Below are 21,651 nucleotides of genomic sequence, written 5' to 3'. Positions count from 1 at the left end.
AGACACAGGCAGAGACACAGGCAGAGGGAGAAGCAGGCTCCATGCAGGAAGCCTGATGTGGGACTCAATCCCAGGTCTCCAGGATCAGCCCTGGGCTAAAGGCGGCGCTAAACCACCGAGCCACCCGGGCTGCCCACTGTATTTTTTTAAAAATATTTTATTTGTTTATTTGACAGAACAAGTGATCACAAGCGGGGGGAGTAGCTCCCTGTAGTGAAAGGGGGAGAGAGAGAAGCTGAGCAGGGAGCTTGACCTTGCAGCTGGATCCTAGGACCCTGGGATCATGACCTGAACCAAAGGCAGATGCCTAACTGACTGAGCCATCCAGGCACCCTGGCTCAGATTTCCTTTAAAACAACTGTCATAAGTATGTTCAGTATGTTTAGTATGAACTGAAGGAAATTAGGAAAATAATAAATAGGTGAAATGAGAACATCAGACAAGTGGCAGGGCTGGGATTTGAAAGCTATTTCTAACTATTCTTCCTTTGATTGCTGCCTCCTGTTTATATGTACCATGCAATAAGTTGAATGCTTCACATGCATTCCTTATGATAATTCTATGAAGTAATTTTTGTTTATTCCCTTTTTATAAATGGAGGAACTGAGGCTTAGAGAATGCAATAGTGAAAATCATAACTTGAATAATTTTAAGTAGTACTAGACTTGTAACTGTTATATAACCAATGGAAGCCCTTTTATAGAAAATATTTTAGAGGATTTAGAAAACATTTATTAAAAAAAAAAGAAAACATTTATTTAGCAGTAATAGAAAGACAGGCAGGAGTATGAGTCAGCAAATGTGAAAAGATAGGTCATTTGAAATAATCAAAGCTCAGGAATAAAAAGAAAAAAGAATGAAGAAAAGTGAACAGAGCCCAAGGGACTTATGGAATACCATCAAAAGGTATATATATAAATTATGAGAACTACAGAAGGAGGGAGAGAGAAAGGGACAGAAGGATTGTTTTAAATAATGGCTAAAAACTTCTAAAATTAGAGGAAAGACATACTACTTCAAGAATCTCAGTGAAATTTGAGTAGGATAAATCCAAAGAGACCCAAAAGGGACATAATCAAACTGTCAAAAGACAGAGTCTTGAAAGCAGTAAGAGAAAAATCATGCATCATGGAGACTGATTAGACCTAACAAAATGTACAGAACACTCCTATCCAATGACAAGAGAATACACATCTTTTTTCAATTGCACATGGATTATTTTCCAGGATGGACACTGTTGTGGGCTACAAAACAAGTCTTAAGAAGTGTAAAAGATTGAAATCCTATCAAGTATCTTTTCTGATCATAGTAGAATGACACTAGAAATAAACAGCAAAAGAAATACTAAAAGAATTTTAAACATATGGAAATCAAGCAACACATCCTTAAACAATGAATAGGTCAAAGAAGAAACCTATGAAGAAAATAAGAAAATATTTTGAGACAAATAAAAATGAGAAAACAGCATATCAAAACTTATGGAATGCAGCAAAAGCACTAAAGGAAAAGTTTATAGCTATTAATGCATTTAAAAAGAAGAAAGTCTCAAATCAGTAACCTAACTCTACACCTTAAGGAACTAGACAAGGAAAAGCAACTAATTCCAAAGCTTATAGAAGGGAAGAAGTCATTGAGATTAAAGCAGAGACAATTATATAGAGAACAGGAAAACAGAAGAGAAAAATTAATGAAACCAAGAGTTAGTTCTTTGAAAAGACTGACAAAATTGACAGTGCTTCAGCTAGATTGCTTAAGAAAAAAAAATAGAGAAGGCTTAAATAATTAAAATCAGAAATGAAAGGGGACATTACTATAGATTTTAGAAAAGTAAAAAAAAAATATGAGTATTATGAGTAACTCTGTGCCAACAAATTGAATAGCCCAGATGAAATTAAAAATTCCTAGAAAAATACAACCTACCAATACTACACCGTGAAGAAATGGAAAATTTAAATAGACCTACACTGGCAAGTAGGTTGAATCAGTCAGTAATCAAAACTTCTCCCAAGCAAAAGCACTAAGACCAGATGAATTCACTAATGAATTCTACCAAATATTTAAAGAATTAACATCAAAACTTCTCAGACTCTTTCAAATAATTGAAGATGAGGGAACACTTCTTAATTCATTTTCTGAGACCATTATTATCTTGATATCAAAGCAAGATAGAAAGGCACTACAGAAAAGGAAAACTATAGTCCAATATTCCTGATGAATATTGATGCAAATGAATATTGCTATTTATTCATGAATATTGATGAATATTGATAGTCCTATTTAGTCTATTTAGTCCACACAGGACTTAAATAGAAGTCACCTCAAAGAAGATATGGAAATGGCCAATAAGCACAAAAAAAGATAGTCAACATTGTTAATTATTAGGTAAATGCAAATCAAAATCACACTGAAATACAACTTCATACCCATTAGCTTGGCTGTTACTGAAAAAAACAGAAAATAAGTATTGGCAGGCTTGTGGAGAAATTGGAGCCCTTGTGCATTGCTGGTGGAATGTGAAACTATGGATCTGTTGTAGAAAAAATTATGGTGACTCTTCAAAAAATTAAACACAGAATTACCATGTGGTTTATGTGCAAAAGAAATGAGATCAAGCACATGAACAGATATTTGCACACCAATGTCCACAGCAGCGTTATTCACAGTAGCCACAGGTGAAAGCAACCAAAGTGTTCATCAATGAATGAATGGATAAGCAAAATGTGGTGTATATATATGATGGACTATTACTCAGCCTTAAAAAGGAAAACATTTCTGACACCTGCTACTATATGGATGAATCTTGAATGCTTAGACACAGAAGGACAAATATGATTCCTCTTAAATGTGGTACCTGGAGTTTTACCATAAAAAATAAAACTGCCTCCAAAAAAGAGTCAAATCTAAAAAAAAAAAAAAAAAAAAAAATTCTACTAAGTTGGATGACCCTTCAGCTTCCTTCTTTTCCTGGAAATCTCACTCCTGGTGGCCTCTCTCTTCTCTAATATGGATTCATTGATCTCCAGGGACCCAGTGGTCATTCAGGGATTTCCCTTCCCAGCTCTGTTGTTGGAACCGCTGCTTCCCTAATCTATGTCTTGATTTATTCCCTTGTTTTGGTGGACAATATTCTCTGTGAAAGGATGCGTGGGTATTAAATCTTCTGAGTCATTGCATGTTCTGGGATGTCTTTATTTTGCTCTCTGCTGAATTGCAATTCAGTCTTCCTCTGAATACTCAAGGCATTTCTCCCTTTGCTTCTAGCGTCCAAGTCAGTGCTCTGTAGTTATTCCACAGCAGCCTAGGATCTGGATCTGGATTTGATATCTGATTTCCAACTTAAATATTGTCTCCCTCAGAGTATTATGCTGAGCAAAATAAGTCATTTGGAGAAAGACAATTATCATATGGTTTCACTCAAATGTGGAGGAAACAGGGTAGAGGTAGGGGAAAGGAGGGAAAACTGAAAGGAAGTCATCAGAGAGGGAGAAAAACCATGAGACTCCTAACTCTAGGAAACAAACTGAGGGTTCCTGGAGGGGAGGTGTGGGGGGAGGGATAACAGGGGGATAGACATTAAGGAGGGCACGTAATGTGATGAGCACTGGGTGTTATACATAACTGGTAAATTACTGAACACTACATCTGAAATTAGTGATGTACTGTAAGTTGGCTAATTGAAAGAAAGAAAAGAGAAAGAAGAAAGAAAGAAGAAAGAAAGAAAGAAAGAAAGAAAGAAAGAAAGAAAGAAAGAAAGAAAGAAAGAAGAAAGAAAGAAAGAAAAAGAAACAAGAAAATTTTTTTTAAGATTTTATTTATTTATTCATGAGAGACACAGAGAGAGGCAGAGACACGGGCAGAAGGAGAAGCAGGCTCCCTATGGGGAGCCTGTGCAGGACCCCATCCCAGAACTACGGGTTACCACCTGAGCGGAAGGCAGACGCTCAACCGCTGAGCCACCCAGGCGTCCCAAGAAAGAAAATTTTTTTTTTTTTGAAAGAAAATTTTTTTTTGAAAGAAAATTTTAAAAAGAAAAAAAAGATTGTCTCTCTCTCTCTCCGTGTTTTTAAAAAAATTAACAAGATAATTGGTGAATATCATTCACAATGTTTTCTCCCCGTTTACCTGCTGGGTTCATCCTTTGCTCCTTGATATGCCCAGGAAATTGTTGGAACTCCAGAGCTAAAACCTGACTGTATAAAAGGGGTGTGTGGTAAAATGTCCATAGTCTAGTTTTCCCTGATATTTTGTTTTATTTCAAAATAGTGTTGGAGTTGGAATTGCTGTTCATTTCTCTAAAAATATAAAAGTACATCCCCCAAAGAGCAAAACATCAACTAAATAAAAATTCCTGTTGGTTTGAAAACTTGGTCAGCTATTATGTGTCACCTTCATATTTTCATTTTAGACTATTATTAACCAAAAGCCAGTCACTGCAGAGACTAGATCCTCCCCCTTCATATAGCATGACACTGTAGGTCAAGAGAACATATTTCAAATTTCGTTTCACTTTTTTGTTGTGTTTTGTTTTGTTTACTTTGTGCCTTTGTATGTGTTCCTATCTAAGTGTTTTCAGTTTTTAAATAAATATTTAAGACCCAGATCTATATTTGGATGCATGCATAATCAACATCACCTTCAGTTAAAGCTTCTGCGTTTTGCAACAAATGGCAGAAATTGACCTTGATATTTTCCAGGAGGACAAATTCATAAATATGAAAACAGAAAAGAAAATCCTGCACTAAGATAGCAAATGACTCAGTGCAGTTTCTGTAGCGAAATGGAGAGAATTCACAAGGCCGGCACACTTATGAAAAGTACAATAAATTATATAATACCACAAATCAGCACAGATAATATGAGCCTGTGCTTTTTCCTTAATGCTAGCGGATTTTATGTATCTGAGCTCTCATGTGCTTCACCTTCAGTGGGTTTTGTTCCTAAAAACGAAACATTCTAGAAAGACTCCCAGGGCGAATCTGTCATTTAAAATCCTACTTTGCTTTGTTACAGATGCTTTGTGTGGGAAGGAATAAAACCACCCTTGTTTTGTTTTGTTGTTTTTTTCATGTAAAGAGAGAGTTAGAGAAAACACTGATGAAGGAAAATCTATAAATAGCATTTTTTAAAATGGTCACTGTTTAACCTTCTTGACTCGGTAAACCTTGATAACAGAGCAGCTAGGCTTTAGACCAGGAGGTTGGTTGGAGTTTCATCAGGCCTTAATTTTTTCCAACGTATCCTTTGACAAGTGTAGAAAGGGTACATGGCTAAGCAGAGGAAGGGGGGTGTAGTGAAGGAAAGAATTAGGGAGCACTAAATAGAGACCTAAGGTGTAGTGGCTACACGGCTGGGTTCGGGGATTTTCCCCAGGAGGTTACACTTGACCTTCTAGGGACAGGCCAACTCCCCACGCTCAGCCTTCCCTCCTTACCTTCCCTGCAGCCTCCCTGGCAGATTCAATTTGTTTTCACCCCCGTATACTCCCTGGACATCCACCCCATCTTCCTTGTCCCTCCTTAGGACTTAGTAGAGGCTGGGCCCAATACTTCCACTGCCCTGTTACTTGGTACTCCTCAAGGAAGGTACTTTTACAACAGGCTTAGTGCACAAAGGGAGGATATATGTGAAAAACTACATGATGAGTATGGTACAGGTTCATTGTCACATTCTATACCTCCAGCTAACTGTCCTAGGCAGGCATTATCATCTGTCAAGGAAGTTAGAGAATCCCATCCTAGTCACTTCAGTGCCCCATATGACACCATATGATACCATGTCCCCCTGGTCCAAGTGGCAGGGTCTTAAATCCTTCCAAGGCCAGTGGTTTCTAGTTCCTAACCTGAAGCCCTCTGAGCGTTCTATTGCCTCTGCTTCTTATCCAGTACCTCCTGCCACCCAGAAGAAGGATGTCATGTGCCTTTTGTTCCTTGAGAAGTTGTAGATGACGGCATTTAGGGAGCACCCACAGGACTTGCTGGTCTTGGTCTGTGACAGGAGAGAACATTTCCCTCCACCATACTTTAGGAACATGTCTTTCCCCTGATGCTCCCACCCCTTTTTCCCCACCCCCAATTGCCCAGGAGCTTAGGGCTGCTGGTAAGGTAGTTGGATAAGAGTCTCCCAAATCTCAATAGGACATGCTCTTTCCATTAAAATGGGAAGCGCTGATTTTGTGAAATGAAGGTAAACCAGCCAAAACCTCTGTGAGACCCCAGTTAGGCATGCATTTATAATCTTCCAGCAATCTCAGTGTAGCCTGGTGAATGTTTGTATGACAGAGCTGATTTTGCAGGCATAAGCCACAGCATGAAGCCCATCCATGTGTCTGTCCGCTCCTCACCCACCCCACTCCCAGCCACCAGATTAATTTGGCTATGAAACTTTTGTGTTCATGTACCAAAAGGTCACACTCAAGGGAAGAGGCCATCCCCCACTTCTGCATGGATTTTCTGTGTGGCCTCCTTTAAGGATCCCAGAGAACATGCCTCCCATGTGCCAGCTATACTGAGGCAGAAGCAGAAAGGTGGTAACTTAGACAGTTCTGGCTGTGATAACAGAATACCACAGACTAAGTGGCTAAATGACAACAGATTTTTTTTTTTTTTCACAGTTCTAGATGCTGGGAAGTCCAAGATCAAGGTGTGGGCAGATTCAGTTCCTGGGGAGAGCTCTCTTCCTAGTTATGTGCTAACAGGGCAGAGAGGGAGAGGAGAAGCAAACTCCCTTGTGTCTCTTTTTAGAAGGATACTAATCCCATCATGGAGCTCCATCCTCATGACCTAATTATCTCCCAGTAGCCTTACCTCCACATATTATCACAATAGGGATTAGGGTTTCAACATAGAAAGAACATGTTCAGTCACAGCAGGTGCAGTGGCACTGGAAAGGGTCCCCGTGGTGCTGGGCCCTAAGGGGTGATGGGTTGTAGTGGTCACAGCAGTGACCCTCAGAGACATGGTGGGAAAGAGCTCAACAGTGGATTTCAGAGGCAGGGATGAGAAGCTTCATTGCAGCTTTTGGAAATTGAGGCCTGGGTAGTAGATGGTCCTAAAGAAGGCATGGGTGGGAGAGAAAACACAACTGCTGTGTATCCCACAGAGGAGCCCAAAGAAATGTAGGTGAGAATGAATGAGCCCTGGGGATTCCTATTTATAGTTAAGGAACAAGTGGAGGTCCTGCAATCATACATGTAAACATGAATCAGCAAAATAAAGATTACTCATGCTAATAGGATTCCATTTTAAATCTTTGGCTGGTGTTGAAAACATGGTTTATAGCTATCAGAAAGAAATGCCAACATTCTTGATCTTCACAATCCTTTAAATTGGGGAGAAAATAATTGTTTTTTGTATCTATATGAATCCATGTTTGTGGCAGAAAGGGTCCCATGAGTTTTCTGGAGTTTAATCCCAATCTGAGTATCCAAGTTGGTGGTTTGAGACCCAGCTTAGGAATGTATGATATTTGAGACACCTGGGTGGCTCAGTGATTGAGTGTCTGCCTTCAGCTCAGATCGTGGTCCCGGGGTCCTGGGACTGAGTCCCACATCGAGTTCCCTTCCCCTTCTGCCTATGTCTCTGCCCCTCTCTCTCTGTGTCTCTCATGAATGAATGAATAAATAAATAATAAATAAATAAATAAATAATTAATTAAAAATTAAAAGAAATGTATGATATTCATCCCTCTGGACATATGAATGTTTTCCTACTAGCCAACACTATCTCAAGTCATCAAAACCAATAACACAGCAATTGTACATTTCCTGTCACTTTGATGTCTGCTTTCTGCCACTCCCAGGTCCTCGGCAGGCAAACTTATTTCACAGTTGTCTGTTCCAGCCCCACGTCTCTGCATCTCACAGCTCCTCCATGTGTCATCGGCATCTTCTTTGGTCCCACTCAGTGTGGCTCCCTTATTATACACCAAAGCCCTCTGCTCATATAATATTACTCTTGAAAACTGGACTTTTCCAAAATGTTCTCGGATCAACTTTTAAGTCAAATCTCTCTCCTTGGGTCCTTCTTAAATCGTCACCATTTGTTTCCACCTGGCTATCTTCGGGGTAGATGTGCTGCTTATCTATGATAGCATCCTGGGTGAGTCACTCCTTCTTTAGGGCCTGCTTAGTTTTTGCTCGCAATGAAATTTTACCCAGAGTCTGCTCCTAACATAGTCCTATTTGGGAAAGGGTAATTTCCATTTTGTTTCCTCAAGGGACAAGTTTCAGGGGCTGCAAATGCCCCGTGATATTCTTTGAGTTGAATTTGTTCTACTGCACAAAGTAAGTGGGGCTCAAGCTGTAAATGCACTTTGGTCACCTCCAGCTCTTTATGGAAAATGTGCTTGCTGAGTGGACAGAGTTTATGCATGTGCTTGCCCAGTATCACAGGGCATTCAAAGTATCAGACATGCTCCCCAACATCAAAGATTTAGTAATCAGGTTCAGCAAGAAAACCTAGGTGTGGATGAGCACTCCCAAAGATTTGTTACAAAAATTGACCATTTCCATCTCGGGCTGACAGTGCTTTAACACCTTAAATCTCATTGTCTCTGCAAAATTCTCTCCTTTGTGTTCTTTTCTCCCATTTCTTTACTCTCTTACCCTGAATGCCAAATAGAACATTAACATTTCACTGCAGAGTCTGGATAATTTAATAATTTTTTTAGAACTCTTTCATTCTGCCTCCAAAACTTACTCTCTATATGAGCTTCAAAAAATTAATCTTGTACCTCCGTTTCTTTATATGTAAAGTGAGGATAATGGTAAACGTTTCTCATAAATTTTTTGTGAGCAATAAGTAAAAAAAATCAGCGGGAAGAATTTAGCTCAGGGCTTGATATTTGTTGAAAAGTCAATAAATATTAGCTATTATTTGCAGATTAGAGTTACTGTTAACTGCCATCATTACCACCTTATTTGGCCATAGAGGAGATAAGGACCATAGATAACTCTCATTGCCATAGTTCATAACAGTGTGTGTCATGCTTCAAGTATATGAATTGGAACAGCTACTGAGATGCTAGAACTCATCAGTGTGGGTCACTTCCTTTCTAGCTGATGACTGCTTGATGCAGATTCATGAGGGAAGGGAGGACAGAGGAACCGTTCCATGGCACAAATTCTAATGGAAGCTGACCACAGTTTTAATGATGGCGCCAAGTGGCCACTCTTCATTACAGGTATGCCTTGTCCTCTAAACACGAGGGTGCCACAGGGAGAAGAGTTTCCTTTTAGTAGCTTTCATATTAAGTATTAAATTAAATATGTGTTGCTCTTAGGCATTTTCAAAGCAACTTAACATGTCATTACTTACCCATTTGTACGGGTGAGGAAAGTGGGACCCCAAGAAGTGGCTTATTTCCTCTAAATTAAAGCTGAAAGCTAATACAGATATTTTGAAATCTCTACTAGAAAACTCTACCCTGTGATACTGTGACCCTTTCTTTAAGATTAGGTCCCACTGGACATCACTCCCTTCTCAAAGCTATTTCTCTCTCCTCTCTATATTCTCTTTTTTTATTGGGGGGCAGAGTTATCTTATTTATTATTAATATTGAATAAGGAAGATTTAGCAGTAACTGAGAAATAATGACTTACACTATCTCCTTTTGGTTCTGGGATAACAGAAAAAAAATATTCTTTTTTTAAAGATTCTTATTTGACAGAGAGAAAGTGAATGAGAGAGAGCATAAGTGGTGCAGGCGAGCCATGGGTGGGGAAGGAAAGAGGAAGAGGGAGCAGCAAACTCCACACTGAGCAGGGAGACCAATGCAGGGCTCCGATCCCAGGACCATAAGATCATGACCTGAGCCGAAGGCAGAGGTTTAACCAATTGAGCCACCCAGGTACCCCGGAAAAAATATATTCTTTAAAGAACAAAGTTTTAGCATGAAAATGTGTTACATGCACTGAAAAGAGACTTGTTCCTTTTCAGATGTGTGGTGAGCGAAGTTTGGAGTGGATTGTTCAGCTTCTGACACCACTCAGACCCCTTAGTATGTGCCTACCTTTATAATATGTACTATTCTGCATTTTGCTGTTATTGGAGACAAGAATATAAAAATAAGTTAATAACTGAAAAGTTTTAAGAGAGGGACATATATGTGCTATAGATGTATGTATACATGTGTCCATATATATTCATGTACATATAAACATGTTTATATACAAAAATATAAATGACTCTAATAGAATGATAAAACTCTAATCTCTCTCTTCTCTCTCTCTCTTTTTTAAACTATTTTAGACAAATGTTTACTTCTTACTGCACTTTTATGGTTGATTTCTTTTATATTTTAGAGTGAATTTACTACGGTTTTCTGCTCAGCATAAGTTCTATCTGTATGTAATTACTCTGATTGCTACCTGCAAGGGTCTGTGATTTCAGTTGTTTGAGGAACATGGTGCCATTCAGACAGTGTTCAAAAATGCAAATATTCACAGTAGGAATGTCCACAAAAGTCAGTTTCCCACATTATATAGAAGAAAAAATAGAAGCAGAAGTATGATCATAGTAAATTGGTATAAAAGAACCCAAACACTGTAGGGCTGTAGCTAAAGCTTCACAGAGGGAAGGTAAGACGGTGTTCTAGTTGAGAGTTCTCACAAATCAGCACTATAACCTTGACTGCCTCAAACTCTGACTTTCATGTAAAATCAAACCAACAAAAGACTTTCTGTCATATTTTCAGATTTTACTTAGAACATTTTTAGGCAACACTCCCTGATATTTATGATTAGAATGTCTACCTCTCGACACACTTTGAACCAGGTTATTTTTAAGCATCCACACAGATTTTTGCTTTCTTGAACTTCAGGACTTCTGATTTCTGCATGTCAAAGTCAACTTTCCAGCTGTTCAAATCATAGACAGGGGGCAGAGTTGGTCCAATTACTGGGGGGGTGATTAAGCTTCTAGGAGCTGGTGTAGTTAAAATGACAAAGAGGGAAAAAAGAGAGGATCAGAAACACTGGACTCAGGGGCTCCACAAGAACAACCCTTGAGCAGATGACTCCCCTGTGGCTGACGTACCCATTTTAGGGATTGTGAAGGCAATTCCTAATGAGTCAGCCCTTCCTCCTGTTCATCTGTAATAAAAGGAGAGCATTATTTCTCAACCTTGGTACTATTTGCATGTGGATGAGACCATTCTTGGTTGTGGAGTGCTGTCCTGTGCATTATACAATTTTTAGCAGCATCCCTGGCGTCTACCTGTTAGATGTCACCAGTCTCCCCAGGTTGTGACAATAAAAAATGTCTCCAGACATTGCCAAATAGCCACTTGGGTAAGAGAGTGGAGCGAAATTGTTCCTAGAAGAGAAACACTGAAATAAATGGTTGACGCATTTATTCATTAAGATAAAATTTTCTAAATTATTGGCTCCCAAATATTTTTTTCCTCTTGCCTTAGAAAGGGAAATAATAAAGCTTTACACTTATATGACCTCTAATACATATTACATTTTTCTAATGTTGAAATTTTTTATAACATTAGTGATTGCCTTGGAAAGACAACTCATTTTTTTAAAGATTTTATTTATTTATTCATGAAGACAGAGAGGGAGGGAGAGAGAGAAGCAGAGACCTGTGTCTGAGAAGCAGGGAGAGAAGCAGGCTCCATGCTGGGATCCTGATGTGGGACTCAATTCCGGGACTCCAGGATCACAACCTGGGCCAAAGGCAGGCGCTGAACCGCTGAGCCACCCAGGGATCCCCAACAACTCATTTTTTTAAGGATCTGTTCACAGATGATCACAAGACACTTGCTCCCATTATTTTTCTCTTGCCCTTCTTCTCCCTACGCCAACTCTTCCAGAACTTCTATAAGAAGCAAAAGAAATGAAGGTGGCTCTTGCCTCTGTAAGGTTGAAGGAAGGCATGATATTGCATTTTGGGGATATTGCTAGATATGAGAGAAAAGAGAGAAAGCAATACAAGGAGTTATTAAGCCAGAGTAAATTCTAACTCAAAAAGACGGGGAGATGGAGGGCTGGTGATATATACTATTAAACATTTTGGAAGAAGGTGACAATGTCCTTTTTATATATATTTGTCCTGGAGAAGAAGGCACTGAAAACACTCACCCTGGATTTTACAAAACAGACCTCTACAATTTTAGAGATAGTTCTAGAGAAGAGCTCCCATAAGAAATGTGACTCTGGTGGGAAGGAATATTCTATAGAATCATCAGATAACTTTCAGGGAGGAATCAAGAGGAACCCTCCAAAGAACCAGTGTGACATGACTAAGGAACCAGAGGCCAAGAACCCTGATTTTAAGTTCCTTTTTATCCTACGCTGTACCCCTTTATATAATTTTTTTTAAAAACGCTACACGTAAGCTGTTAATATTATGCAGATTGTGCCTCAATCTTTGAGATGAGATAGACATTACTGAATCTGTTTTGGAAATCTTTAAATGGAGTGATCCAGTCTAATTCAGTTCAGTTTATATTGTGGTTTGGGCCCAGAGGTTAACAATAATGAGAGTGTCCTTTGACATTTTCTTCCATGGATATATTTCCTTTGGGAAAAAAAAAAAAAAAAAAAAAAAGCAGTGATTGGATTTGGGTTTTCTTGGTATCATCTGCATTGATTTCTTTTTAATTTCACTGATTATTTTCCTATGTAACACGGTTACCTTTGTCTTGTTCATTAGTTGAATCTTTGTTGCTCCCAAAGCAAGGGAGACCTTTATGGGAAGTCTTTATGTATCTTCCTGCTTCCCAAAGCTTTTAGACAAACCAATCACACCTCTGATACCTTTAGAAATATTCAATTTTGAAACAAGCTTGAAAGTGACAATATTTAATCTTAGACTTTGGCAAGATCTTTACATATTTGAGCAGATTTTACAAATTCCACATGTTTTAAGTGAGTCTATTTATTTCATCCCATCAACATCCTCCCTCAGATCACCCAGAAACTCTGAGTTTTAAGTATATATTTTATAGAATCATGCTCACAACTTATTGCTGAATCAAATTTGGCTCCAGATGACAAGTATCAAAGGAGGGACTTTAATTCTCTTGGTTTTAGCAGAGAGAGTTGTCCAAGTGCTTACACCATATTGGTCTCAAATAAAACAAAAGATGTAGATACTGGCTGAAGATAAAAAATATAACCAGCATAGATTCTTATAGTAACTCCATTTTAAATAATGTTCTTTAGGAAAAAACTTCATGATGTGCCATATATAACATGGACATATGAAAAGCTATCTTGAAGTTTCAGGAAGACTTCTCCCTCAAATTGTAACAAAGTATGGTACTTTCCCTAAGGCCCTTTATTTAAAAGAATAAGGTTTTGAAATATTTTATCACTAACCTTCAAAATTTAGTATGTAAGTACTCTCCAGCATGAATTTGAGCCACTACAGACTCTGAAAACAGAACACCGTGTGCCTGAAATGCTCTGATTCAAGTCCTCACAAAGTTCATAACCTTTTTTGAGAAAATGAAAGTCTCCCATACCAGGGGCTGGAAGGCAAATGTAAGAAGAATCAAATAGCCTTTAATTTTTTTTTAATGAAATAAATTTCCCATCAGAACAGGCCACATCATTTTTCTAGGCTGGTGTAAAATGAACATGAAGGACCCCTTGTTCAAAACTTATTAAGAATTTCAGGATAGTGACAAACCAAGTGAGGAGCTCTTCTAAGCATGACATTTTTTAAAAAAAAGATTTTTTATTCATTTGAGAGTGAGAGCACGAGCAGAGTTGGGGGGTCAGAGGGAAAGGGAGAAGCAGACTCCCTGTTGAGCAGGGAGCTTGACGTGGGGCTCCATTCTGGGCTCTGGCAGGCAGGCACTTAACCAACTGGGACGCCTGGGAGCCTCTATATGTCTCTCTTAAAAATGTCAGGACACTTTTTAAGAGAGACATATTTTTCTTCTACTTACTGAGCCACTCCTTTTGGTTCAGCTGAGTACTTTGTAACTCAATGAATGTCTTTAGTTATTCAGAACAGGTCAGGGAGAGTTCTTCCATGAACGATCTCCTTTGAATGAGGAAATGTGACTTTTGAATAATACTGTAAACCCTTTAACTCAAAACACTTCTAAACCAAGCTGTATTTTATTAAATGTGGCATCATCAACTGTAAGGAACACCATTGTTTACCATTAGGGGGAAAAAGATGCTACTATTAAATATGATGCATCATCCACTGTAAAATGAACAGTAAGTTCAGAGAAATTCCAACGTTAAAGATCTTAGCATCAATGAAATTGTGGATCTCTGTGGAGAGGTTTGCAATGCTGTGAGCTATCTACCATCATCTCCTTATCACATAATGTGAAAAGGCTCTTTTATTGATAGGAATGAGGCACAGAAGGATAAAGAGATGTGCTCAGGTCACATGCCTCATCAGGGATAGGGTGGTAGCTAGCCCATGGGACTGACTCTCATGCTTTCTCCCCTTAGCTTGGCTGCCTCGTCTCTTCGGCAGTGTCTTTCTCTGGGTCAGTTATAAAAAAAAGAAGCAAATGTCAGAAAACCAGAGAGAAAGGGAAAATGTGCACACAAATGTTAATGTTTTCTTTTACTGCATATATATGTATGAATTTACTGTAAATGTGTACTATATATACATCTTATTTATTTATTTATTTATTTATTTATTTATTTATTTATTTAAATGTAAGCTCTACATTCAACATAGGGCTTGAACTCACAACACTGAGATCAAGCGTCACATGCTCTACCGACTGAGCCAGCCAGGCACCCCTCTATGTGTATTTTAAATGAAGCTTGAGAAGCATTATTTTTTGTGTGAGGTTTAATCAATTCATATTTCATTTTTAATTAGTTTCAAGATGTTGATGATTTTGTATATATCACACTGTTGATATGTATGTATATACACATGCATTTTCTCTTTTGGGGGTGAGTGATATAGTTATTTGTGCAGTAACCACCACAAAAGTTTAATGTAGACCTGTACATAAACTTACCCATTAAGATGAATGATAATTCAGTAAATAAGCTACAGAGTCAATTAAGATTATGTCAGGGCTGTCATCTCTGCTTTTATAGTGTCTTGAATGTGAGTGATCTGGAATCGCAAAAGGACTTTGAGATATTTATCAGAAATTATTTCTTCCTCATTAGCATCCACCTTCCCAACAGACACGCACACAGTGCACCCATGTGCCATCTCCTGAAGCCTCCACTGCAATCTTTCTGAAGTTCATTCTGCAATGATTACTGCTTACATTGTTCTCCATAAGAGACGGGCTGTGACTTTAGAGAACGAAATCTTCCTGGCAGCCTTCGCGCCTCACCCCCACTCCATTGTGCTCTGGGAGAAGGGGGACCTGGTTAGCCAGGCTGGAGCATGGAACCGTGGGAACTGGCTTCCACACACCGGATCCCCTGGGTGGAGGTCGCGCTTCCCTTGAGAGGGCAGTGGGGCCAGGTGGCTCAGACACCTCTGGAATTCTAGGGGGACAATGGCAAATGGGCACTGTGGGTTGGGTCTGCATGCCAACGACTAAAGCTCAGACATCCAATACAAAGTACTGGTGCCAAACAAAAACTAATATTAAAGTTGATCCTTGGGAAGAGGAGGGGTAAAAGGAAAAGGGATTTGGAGCAAAGCTGTTGGCACTGTGGCTTTTAAGACTCACACAGCTGAAGACAAATTCAAGTTACCTTTTTTCAAAGACATTCTTCAACCTGAAAGCCACAACTGGTGGAAATCTGCAAATACCTTGGATAACAGTGGACTTAATCAGATCTAGGTGGGGAAAATTAAGCAAGGAATGTTTTAGAAAATCAACTTTAGTCTAGCTTCCTCCCCCTTCTCTTTTTTCATTTTGCTTTTCTCTTGCAACTTAGTGGGAGGGGAAAAAAAAGATATCCATCCTATTATTCCTTAGTTTTCATCTTGTAGTTCATTATCTCAATCAGCATGTCACAGTTGAGTGCATTGATTTCCGAAGAAAATTCCAGCAGGTTCTTGCAGCTCCTGATGAGCTGCGGCTAATCGCTGTAGTTAAATTTTCTGTCATGACCTGAGACGGATTTTAAATGTTTGATTGGCAGGAAGGTTAAATAAAGAAATGGCATGCAGAAGTGATCATATGCTTTCTTGGCTCTTGGGGATCTGGAAGGGGAGCAAGGAGGTCAGAGATTGTGAAACAGTAACCATCTAAGACCAATTAAAGAACAATTTTATCTGAACCCAAAGGGGGTCCCAGCATAATACTGCACATTGATGGAGAGGCTGCAGGTACCCTTGGAATACAGCATCTGCCAGTACAAAAAGTAGAAGAATCAGTCTACACAGAAAAGGTTCCCATCGAGAAGGCAATCAGGCTTTGTGAGCCATGCATTCTATTGTTAGTCCCTGGAGCTCCATGGAGGACTTGGAAATGAATGAAGAGAGCTACCTCCTTATGCGAGCAGCTAGAAAGAAGGACTGGCCATTTGACTCACTGCTTACCTCTAGCTCGGTGCTCTACACTCAATCTCTCTCTCCTTTCAGCCTCCCCATTTGTGAAATGAAAGAAATAGAAACTAATTTACCTCCCAGGGTGTTTTCCTAGTATAATGTATGAAAGAGATTTGGAAGGGACAAATAGAGCAATCTGAAGACATTCTGGGCCAGAGTGAAGATCACTTAGCTGGAGAATTAAAGTACATGAGGCTTGAAATGAAAGAAGGCAAGACCCAAGCCTGTAGTGTCCCACTCCTCAAAAAGGAACAGGAATATATAAAGCAAGAAAACAGAAATATGTGGAAGAAGAGCCCCGGGCATCGGATGCCTTGTGGGTGTGGATGGTCGAGAAGGTGTCTGGGAGTCTCTGTAAGCCAAAAAAAAGAAGAAGAAGAAAAAGAAGAACCTAAAACTAAAACAGGCGAGAAGCAAAAAAGCCTCCCATCTCTCCTCCCCAGCCAGATAGATTATTTGAAGTACACAGACAGTTAAGCCCAAATGGTTATCTGGTTCTTCTTGCAGACACATTCTTTTTTGTTGTTTTTAAATATTTTATTTATTTATTTATTTATTTATTTATTTATTTATTTATTCATGAGAGATACAGAGAAAGAGGCAGAGACAGAGGGAGAAGTAGGCTCCATGCAGGGACCCCGATGTGGGACTCGATCCCGGGACCCAGGATCACGCCCTGAGCCAAAGGCAGGCACTCAACTGCTGAGCCACCCAGGCATCTCTTGCAGACACATCCTTAATTAGCAGTTTTTAACTTGGTCTCAGAATATGCAGGATGAGATGGGGTGTGGGGGCCAAGTAAAACAAAGTAAGTCACGGTTCAGAACCATCCAATGTGTCTGCATGGGACGCAGAACAAAGCAGATGTTTCCAGGCCATGGGCATAGAGGCATGTTGGATGCACTTGGGGAAAGTAGACAGGGTAGGTGAGAGGCGCATGTCTCCCTTATTCTTGTTGTCTCTCTGGTACAGTTGGCAGTGGACTGTGCAGAAGATGGGATCAGAAGAGTGTTCTTTGTACTCTAAGGCAAAGGAACCAATGCTCCCTTCCTCTGCCTGTGACAGTACCGGCATTTCCAATGCTGAGCAAAGTGGAATAAATCATTGATTTGGGAACCAACACAGATCAAACCTATTTTCATGGCGATGTGAATGGAAACTAAGCATTCAGGATTGAGGCTGACGATTGTCATTAGGCCTTCTTTCCATTTCAGCATTTGACCAGCCCAGGCAAAGTCACTGGTTTCGTGGTCAGATATCGGGAAGGGCCTTCCCTAGCACAATCACCTTCCACTGAATCTCAAAAATGTTCTTTTCTCGGTCGTACTTGGATAATTTGTGGCCTCCAGGAAGGCTTTGGGCTTGTTCGAAGTGCACATGTATTGGATATTGTATATTTTTCTTTGAAACTCAAGAGGAAAGACCTAGCAGAAAGCAAAAGAGATTTGCCCTCGCCTTCCTGCCATTGTGCCTTTTCTGCACTGAAAATACCACAGTCCTAAGTAGGCACTGCAGGTAGACCCAACCTGGGAGGATGGGGGAATTCTCCGACATCTTTATGTTCTCAACGTATTTTCCTTCTTTGAGTCCCTTTCCAAAAAGAAGAAAACTTTCCTATTTGGATTGGAAGAATTGGAAATAAAAAATGTCCTGGCTCCATTGCACTCGTATCCAATAATACTGAAGAGCAGGGTGGGGGTGGGGGACTGGCGGGTGGGTGCAGGGCCCTGTCTAAACTCCTGGTGGTGCTCATGGCTTAAATGTTCTAGAAGCACATCACCCTTAAATCAAGACGCAGGCACAGGGCTCTGGAAAAGTCGTCCTTGGACACATCTTGGTACCTTTCACTGAAGGCTCATATCTTCCATGACATATGGACATTTTAAGATCTGCAAATAAATTATACTGGGCAATAAAAGGGCTGTCTGTAAGCTCAGAGTTGCAAATGGAAAATTCTGGGGAATCTTCTAAGTTCTCACAATAAAGGAGACAGGGATACACATCATTTCTCTGTGTGTGTTTAGTTTGAGAAAGAAAACACCTATCCCATTTCCAAGGAAAATGGCACTACCTCCTAATTAGCTACCCCTTTATTCCCTAACCACCCCCACCCACCTTTCTCTTTTTCTATGAAATATAAGTGAAGACAACTTTCCCTGGAAGTGAGCCCTAACAGTTTATGCTGCTTATTTGAAATGATTTAAAACAAATATTTTTGTGAACTTTGGAGCCTCAAATTGGGAAAAACTGTTTATAAACAGATACTGACATGGTTGATGACATACTTGGCTCAAACATGTAAGCCTTTTTTCAAGCTGGCCCCCTGAATAGTATTTATAAATGATGAATTTGTGTGTAAAGGGACCATTTCCTGTAAATCAATGTACCTTACTTTAGATTTCAGTTTGATACAAAAAATAAAAAATAAAAAAACAAAAAAACCCTGTCCTTGGAAAATAAGTGGCCTACAAATTGTTTATGATCTTCATAGGAAAAAGCCATATGTTATTTGGGGTGATTTATCTTGACTTTCAATACCTTCTCGGTGGGAACCTGCATTTCTCACTAATATTCCAATTAAACTAACACAGCAGAATAAATCTGGGATACCTGTGTTGATAATAAATGGGCACAGGCTGATTCTTTGGGCGTTTCCATTGTAGGATGCACCCTAATAAAGAAATAATGAGAGATGCTTTTAATGATGCCATTGCCATGAAATGGCTTTTGGTTTTTCCAGTTTCAGACCTTTGCAGAGCTATTTCTGTTATTAAATAGAAGAGAAAGAAACAAGGGCCACTCACCACGGTTGAGGACAAACATGATGGAGTAAATCTACAGGAAAACCTGCTTTTGGTTTCCGCCATACTATCCAAGACAGGGTGTTGAAGCTAGTCTCCCTTTTAAAGTGTGTTAGAAGAGCAGATTATTTTTGGTCTCTGAGGAGGTATTTGTAAAAAATGTTGTTTGATTCTGCTTGTCTTTTAAGTGAATATAGGCAAAAACACTCTCTTATCTAATGGGTGCTTCTCTCTCTGAAATCAGATTCCTCACTCCATGAAATTTAGGCAGAAGCAGGTGCATTGTTGTTTGCTGCCTCTCAGAATCTTCATGCCAGTTGGGAGGAGCATGAAAGCACCAAAGGGAGCATTTTGACTGACTCAGAGCTCACAATGAAATCCTAGGAGCTGGAGTCTTTTTGCATGGTTCCCACAGGGCTGCAGAGCAGCAGGGATCTTGCAGCTCAGTCTAGAGGGGTGCTCTGTGTTTGTTAGGCAAAAACAGGTTGAGGGCAACAATGAAATTCAGGGAGCTACTGGCCAACTCAGCGCTTCCAGCTTCCAGAAAAAGTGGTTCAAAGGTCATCATCCGGGAATGTTCAATGCTAAGGAACACTTTTCCCCTGTAATGTAAATAGTATGGCAACCTGGACTAAAGTTTTGACACTGGGTTCTTTAACATCGTATCCTAGCTGAAAGGTCTTGTTCCATGACTTTTTATGTGACGTTTGGCAAGCAGTTTTATTTGGTCCTCATTTTTGCCTCCAACAAAGTGATGACAATATTTTCTGCCCCAAATAACCTGAAAAGGGTCTTGTAAAAATCAGTATGGACATTTACATAAATTATTTTTTCGCCTTGTGTTAAAATAAATAAACACAAGGTACTTTATAGGATTGTTATTTTTATTTTCAGAAATGTGAATCTTAAGACAAGCATGATTTATGGTATCTTATATTTCTAGAGTGCTCTGTGGCTTACAAAGCATTTTATTTTTATTTTTTTACAGTCACTAACTCATTTGATCTATACAAAAATACTAGAAGACAAACCAGGTAACTGGGTAGATGCCATTTTTCATTTCACAAGTAAAGAAATGAAGAATTGGGAAGGTTAAATGGTGTATTTTAGGTCATGCAGTCTTGAAAGGAGGACTGAAAACCTCTGTTTTGTGATAACTGTCAGCCTTTCACTTTCCTTAGGGGTCAGAATTTTATCAGATCACTAGATTTGTCTGTACTTCCTGAGCCAAGTTGCTTAAAATCCTAATATTCTGATCTTTCAAGTATTGCAATTTTAGGTAGAAACAAAACTGTGACCAGTCTGTTGGGTTGTGAGTCAAGATGTGAAGGATTTGATAGCATGGTAAAACTCAGCCTTGATGCCTCATAAACAAACTGACTTAATAGGTAGTTAGGGGATTTCTATTTTCAAGTTTCTAATGGAAAAAGTATTGGTATCCAACTATTTATTTTGTGCAACACTTACTGAATTTCTCCCCACCTTACCCTTCAATAGTTCCTCAGAGTCTTTTTGTACAATAAGTTCCCACTCCCCTGACTCTATTGTGTGGTCTCAGGGTAGACCCCCTAAGAAAGTAATGTAGTCATAATCCTTTCCCTGAGAGTCACGGGCAGAGGAAAATTCATCCAGTGGATAAGCCTGTAGTGGGTACATTTCTGGGGCCATGCTTATCATCACATAGATTCCAGAGCAGAAGAAGCATACACACACACACACACACACACACACACACACACACACACAGATGGGGTGGAAATCTGAAATAAAGCCTTTGGGGAAGAGGTGAGAATTAAAGGAAGTCCTGATAGATTTCCAAACCCTTATTCCAGTGCCTTCCTGGGTTCCTGTGGTCTGGTCTCCCTGCCCCTGGGTTCTAGGCTATAGCCTCTGGAGCCTTACTTAGAGATGAACCTGAATTCAGTGTGTTTAAGATCACCTTTCAGTCCAAATGAAACAAATGTTCAAAGTAATTTGCCTTCTCAGGTGGAGCATTTCACATTCAGCTCTCTAAACTGTGCCATGTGTCATAAACACAGAGAAGCATTGATGTAATTATGTGAAGGACAGAGTGGAAATTAAAAGGAGGAAATGTGGTCCGGCAGTTAGATTGGCAGAATAAACGTCAGGGGTATTGTTTCTGTTTTTGACATGACTCTGGGGATTCACAGCTCTTGGTTTCCTGTTGTCACCCCCGAGACCCCAAGAGCCTAGGGTCTGTCCCCTACTTAAATGAACATAGGTTTTGATACACTGGCATCCCTTTGATGGCAGAAGATGCCCTTAAAAGTGGAGGAGTCATAAGCCCATGCAGATTGAAAAGCTAATTCCATAGTTGGCCCATACTTCCTAGTCTACAAAACAAGGACAGCATAAATCATGCCTGATGGAGC

The 21,651-nt window shown here is 39.6% G+C and overlaps 1 protein-coding gene across 2 annotated transcripts in view; it reads left to right on the top strand.

Annotated features, from left to right (window-relative positions):
- The window catches only part of COG6 (component of oligomeric golgi complex 6), a 181,591-nt gene that overhangs the window by 137,148 nt on the left and 22,792 nt on the right, over positions 1-21,651 (top strand). Inside the window, exon 19 of one of the 2 annotated variants that reach the window (XM_072797267.1) lies at positions 9,056-9,074. The exons of the other annotated variant lie outside the window; for it this stretch is intronic. Coding sequence (XP_072653368.1) covers positions 9,056-9,059 — 4 coding nt within the window. The 3' untranslated portion in view covers positions 9,060-9,074. Of the gene's footprint in view, positions 1-9,055; positions 9,075-21,651 lie in introns of those variants that run through there. 2 annotated transcript variants of the gene reach the window in all.

This window comes from Canis lupus, chromosome 24 (genome assembly GCF_048164855.1).
Source record: "Canis lupus baileyi chromosome 24, mCanLup2.hap1, whole genome shotgun sequence".
NCBI classification, from domain to species: Eukaryota; Metazoa; Chordata; class Mammalia; order Carnivora; family Canidae; genus Canis; species Canis lupus.
This window is presented reverse-complemented; position numbering and strand designations above follow the sequence as displayed.